We start from the raw sequence: 5,701 nt of genomic DNA, 5'->3' as shown, positions 1-5,701 counted from the left end.
TGGCCGCTGGATGGTATGCCGTTGTCCTATAATGCGTTGTCCCTGTGAGCTGTGTTAGCCGTTTGAACAGGTCGGCTTCGAACTGCCGCCCCTGGTCTGTGGTTATGTATTTTGGGACTCCGAATCTTGCCATCCAATTGGCGAAGATGTTGCTTGCTATGGTGTCTGCCGTTATGTCAGGGACTGGTATTGCTTCCGGCCATCTTGAGAATCGATCTATTAACGTCAGGCAGTATCTGTGTCCTTTTGACGTTGGCATTGGCCCCACGATGTCAATGTGGATGTGTTCGAATCTGCGTGTCGGTGTTCGGAAAGTCCCTATTTGCGCCTTGTTATGCCTTGTTATTTTCGCTTGTTGGCATTGCAAGCACGCTTGTGCCCACTTCCGGCAATCTTTTTGTACCCCAGGCCACACGTAACGCTGCGTGATTAGCTTCACTGTAGCTTTTACCCCTGGGTGTAAACAAACCATACAACGACTGAAACACCTGCCTGCGATATGGTTGTGTCACGAAGGGTCGTGGAGTCTGTGCGTCTATGTCGCAGTAGAGGGCAACCTTTGTCCCGGGAATCGGTACCTTTTTTAATTTTAGTGCTGTCTCCGACTGTAGGACTTGTAATTCCTCGTCGCTTTTCTGTGATTCCGCTAACTTTTCGAAGTTAATCGCCTCTTGGATGCCTTCTACCCTTGATAGTGCGTCTGCCACCACATTCTCCTTCCCCGAAATATGTTGGATGTCCGTTGAAAATTGTGCTATAAATTCTAGATGCCGTGCCTGCCGTGGTGAGCTTCGTAACGGGTCTTGTTTAAAGGCGTATGTTATCGGTTTGTGGTCGGTATAGATTGTAAACTCTCGCCCTTCCAATAGATGCCTGTAGTATTTTATTGCCAGGTAGATGGCTAACAGCTCCCTGTCGTAGGGACTGTATTTTCTCTGCGCGGGGCTCAGCTTCTTGCTCATAAACGCCAGCGGTTGCCAGTCTTCTCCGCTTTTTTTCTACACCACTGCGCCGATAGCACTGTCCGAGGCATCCGTAGTGACGGCTAGCTTGCTCCGTGGGTCTGGATGTGCTAATAAGGTGGCCCGTGAGAGGCTATTCTTGGTCCTTTCGAAGGCTTCCTCCAACTCTAATGTCCACTGGATCGGCGCCTTCCCTTTCTTCTTCGGACCCGCCAGTGTGTCGTTTAACTTGGCTTGGTCCACAGCTGCTCCGGGGATGAACCTTCTGTAGAAGTTTAGCATCCCCAGGAACTGGCGCATCTGCTTTACCGTTGTAGGTTTTGGGAATTCCTGTATTGCCTGGACTTTTTCCGGTAAGGGCTTTGTTCCCTCTTTCGTCACCATATATCCCAGAAATTTGACATATTCTTCTCCGAAGATACATTTCGCCGGGTTTATCCTTAACCCGTAATCGTTCAACCGTTGGAACAGCTTTCGTAGGTGTCTGTCGTGCTCTTCCCTTGACTTGGATGCTACCAGGATATCATCGATGTAGGCGTAGCAGAAATCCAAGCCGTACAATACCTCGTTGATGAAACGCTGGAAAGTCTGTGCTGCGTTTCGTAGCCCAAATGGCATATACTTGTACTCAAATAATCCGAACGGCGTCGTAATAGCTGTCTTTGGAATGTCTTCTGGGTGAATCGGGATTTGGTTGTACGCTCTTACCAAATCTATTGTCGAAAATATTTTTCTCCCGTCCAGATTTTGCGTAAAATCCTCTATATGCGGGATCGGATATCGGTCTGGTATGGTTCGTGCGTTTAGCTTGCGGTAATCCCCGCATGGGCGCCAAGAATTCTCCTTCTTGGGCGCCATGTGTAGGGGCGCGGCCCATGGACTTTTTGACGGCTGGATCACTCCTTCCTGTTGCAACAGTTCGAACTCGGCTTTTGCTGCCTTTAGTTTGTCAGGCGCGAGTCGGCGGGGGCGACACCCTTCCGGTGGCCCCGGTGTTGTCTGGATATGATGCCTTGTCGAATGGGACACCTCCTTCTTCACCCCTACGGGTTTTAATATTTCGGGGTATTCGGCAAGGAGCTCCTGATAGTTCGTCCGGCTCGCGACTGCCTTGATGCCTTCCCCTATCGCAGTACTTTGAGACTTCCTCGATGATAACCCGGTTTTTCCGTCGATCAAACGTCCCTCTCGTAGATCTGGGATCAAATGGAAATAGGACAGGAAGTCGGCGCCGATTATCGGTTGAGTTACTTCGGCTATTATGAACCTCCACAGGAACTTTCTCCTTAAATCAAAGTCGGGTTCTAGCGTTATTTGCCCGTACGTGCGAATTACGGATCCGTTTGCCGCATACAACTGGTACGCATCTGCTCCTAGTGCGCCTTTAACTAGGTTTCGAGGATATACACAGACGTCGGATCCGGTGTCTATTAAATACGGGGTTTTCGTTTTATTGTCGGTCAGTATGAGGCGGCGCGGTCTTGGGTCAATGTCATTGGCCGCCATCAACGACTGCCCCCCGTGTTTTCCTTCTTGTAGGTGCACGGTTGACGGCATTTCTTTGCTTCCGCCCCGAAACGTTGGTGGAAGAAGCATTGCCCATCGTTGTTGTTTGCATCTCTTCGTTTAGGTACTCGACTCGCGGACCTTTCTCTAGGAGCTTGATCCCTAGCTCGGCTCCTTGAGCGACTGTGCCGTGCTCGGATTTGTGCTGACAGCATCTCGACTTGCTGCGTCAACGCTTTGATCTGAGCCTCTATCGATGGTTGCGTCGCCGTGGCAGCAGCAACAGTCATGCGACTGGTCACTTCTGTGATTCTATCGGCTTGTTCCGCGACCTCCTCTAACCGATCTTCCGTTCGGGTGGCGAGGATAACTTGCGCCTGTTGCGGTAACCGACCTAACCACAAGGTACGTAGGAGTTGCTCAGGGACGTTATCGTTAGCAAGGGTCTGTAAGAGTCGCAGGAACTGCGAAGGCTTTCGATCGCCGAGTTCTTCGTGCTCCAGTAGCTGACGGATACGTTGTTCCTGCGTGGCGGTCAGTCGCTGTGTTAGGGCCTTTTTTACCGCCTCGTATTTTCCTTGAGCCGGCGGTTGCGTTACGATATCTCGGATCTCGCGAGCGTATCTGGTCTCCAAGTGAGCCACCACGTAGGAATATTTCGTTGCATCCTGGGTGATACCTCCGAGTGTAAATTGACTCTCCAATTGCGCGAACCATAACTCAGGTTCCTCCGGCCAAAACGGGGGCGCTTTAATTGCTAAACGAGTGACCTGTTCCTGTCCTTCCATTATCACGTCGGGGTCACCACTTTGTAGGTTATTTTCGTATCTACTATTATCTAGTGATCGCTATGGAGGTAGGAACGGAGAGTGACTCGTGAGGTTTTTATCAATAAAGCTGATAGTTTTTATAAGATAACATTCTGTATATATTTTCGTGAGATGTTACATGCGATAGTATTGGCGCGAAAAGTAGTCAATCGGATCGTATCGCTGTTGGCCTCCCCGTTTCCGCGTTTGCGTCGCAAGATCGCGATACCCTGTTGAGCCCCCTTGAGTCTGGGTCCCCTGTGTACCCGTGGCTGGGAGCTCCTCAGTTTGGGTCTCCACTGATCGGTATGCCGGGAGAATCCCGGTAGGCAACCACCACGGAATCCGTCCGTCGGGTGATGGCTCTCTCGGCTGAGGCGTTTTGGGTCGCCCGTGACTCTCGTCGGACGACGAAAGGTTTATGGGCGAAGCCAGTCGTCGTTCGGTCGTTCCTCCCGTCGTTGGCGAAGGCTCCAATTTTGTTCCTCCCTGGCTCCGCTGTTGCGTCGGGAGTCGTCGTAGAGGAGTGTCGGAGGTGATGCGCACACTCCTTGGCTTCTGTGGTGGTGCGTTAGGTAACGTAGATGATGCACCCGAGTCGGAGCGTTTGACGCTTTGCGATGGCGAGACGGCGCCTGAGCGGTGGCGCTTGGCGTCCGGTGTAGGCGAGGACGCACCTGAATTGGGACGCTTAGCGCCAGGCGATGGCGAGGATGCGCCGGAGCGTGGGCGTTGGGCGCCAACTGAAGGCGAGGATGTGCCTGAGTCGAGGCGCTTTGCGCCAGGCGATGGCAAGGATGCGCCGGAGCGTGGGCGCTTGACGCCAGCCGAAGGCGAGGATGCGCCGGCGTCGAGGCGCTTAGCGCCAGGCGATGGCGAGGATGCGCCGGAGCGTGGGCGCTTGACGCCAGCCGAAGGCGAGGATGCGCCGGAGTCGAGGCGCTTAGCGCCAGGCAATGGCGAGGCAGCGCCTGTATTCCTCCTCGCTAGGAAGTGCAGAGGCGTCGGCCTGGTTCGCTGGCGTATGCCGATTTCTCCTTCCAGAGGAGAAATATTCTTCGGGATCTTCGTCTTGGATGCTCTTGATCTCCTTGATGGCGTAATTCGGGCGGCTAGGCGCCGTGTCGTAAGGATAAATGTAGCGAGAAATGCGCTAATTAATAATCGTCTTGACTCCATGGGGAGCCTGCTTATCTTCCCTGCGGGTTGACTTTTAATTACGGAAAAGCGTACCCGGCGTATGACGCCTAGCGAAGGTGCCCGGTACTAGCTGTGCGCGGCGTATATGTAGCCGCCTGAGCGTCTTTCGGCTCCCGAGTTAGCTAGACCGGCGCGCGCCGCGCAGCGGCGGCGCCCGTACTATCGGTGCTGCCGCTTATGTATTTATACGATTAAATTTTCTTCGCCATAGTGCGATTGAATTTTCATCGCCACAGTATCAATACGAGAAACTATGAACTCTTTCGCACATCCGATTTACGCGAATGGTACGAGCGGCGCGTTGTCGAGCCCACTCTAGCATCGCTCGAAGAATTTCAGGAACGCAATAGCGGGTGGGCATTATCGCGAATACTCGATTTACATGTAAATATAAATAAATATAATCCTTTGCGCGCGGGATGTCATATAAAATTACCGCGGGCGATAACGATGAAGAGAGCGGTGATCAACGTGCAATCTAATGACAATGCGTGTTTCGCGTGGTCTGTGGTCTACATCCAGTCGAAAGAAACGCGGATCGGGAATCTTCGTATCCTCATTACACGACAGTGCTGAATCTCCAGGACATTGAGTTTCCAGTGACTGTGAATCAAATTAAAAAATTCGAACTTGCCAACGATATCTCAATCAATGTATATAGTATCGAGGAAAAGAACATTGTCCCGAAACGTCTGAGTGAGCTGAAAAGAGACAAACACGTCAACCTGTTGTACATTGAAGACAACAACGTTGGACATTTCGCGTGGATCAAGAATCTATCCCGCCTCGTGAGCTCGCAATTGAGTTGTGGCAAACGAAGACAATATATCTGCGATCGGTACGTATATATTTAATAAATTATATTGCAGAAATCTTTGAACAAAATTAAAAATTATTTCTTTTACAGATGTTTGCACTACTTTGGCTCGAACGACAAGTTACAGTCACATACGGTGGACTGTCGAGAAATGAACGAGTGCGCTATCCGATTACCGAGCGATAAGGACAAGTGGCTCACGTTCAACAACTATAATCGGAAAGAGCGGCTTTCTTTCGTCGTGTACGCCGACTTGGAGTGCGTTTTAGAGAAGATTGAGGAAGAGAGAAACTACCAACATCATAAAGTATTTAGCATAGCATATTATGTATTGTACATTGTTCGTACGATGATTCGTTATCCGCGTATGATTCCCGTCGCGATATCGATTGCATATCATGGTTCGT

The 5,701-nt window shown here is 51.1% G+C and overlaps 1 protein-coding gene across 1 annotated transcript; it reads right to left on the bottom strand.

Annotated features, from left to right (window-relative positions):
* Positions 1 to 2,467: 2,467 nt before the first annotated feature.
* Positions 2,468 to 3,256, bottom strand: LOC138940805 (uncharacterized). The gene has a single exon (XM_070310017.1). The coding sequence runs from the start codon at positions 3,254 to 3,256 to the stop codon at positions 2,468 to 2,470; it is 789 nt and encodes a 262-aa protein (XP_070166118.1).
* Positions 3,257 to 5,701: the final 2,445 nt, after the last annotated feature.

This window comes from Polyergus mexicanus, unplaced genomic scaffold (genome assembly GCF_030449975.1).
Source record: "Polyergus mexicanus isolate NDT 795.1 unplaced genomic scaffold, iyPolMexi1.0 SCAF_17, whole genome shotgun sequence".
NCBI classification, from domain to species: domain Eukaryota; kingdom Metazoa; phylum Arthropoda; class Insecta; order Hymenoptera; family Formicidae; genus Polyergus; species Polyergus mexicanus.
The sequence above is the reverse complement of the archived record's forward strand: the minus strand, read 5'-3'. Positions and strand labels throughout refer to the sequence as shown.

Coding starts and splice junctions, on each gene's coding strand:
- LOC138940805 (XM_070310017.1), bottom strand. CDS start 3,256: ATGGAAGGACAGGAACAGGTCACTCGTTTAGCAATTAAAGCGCCCCCG.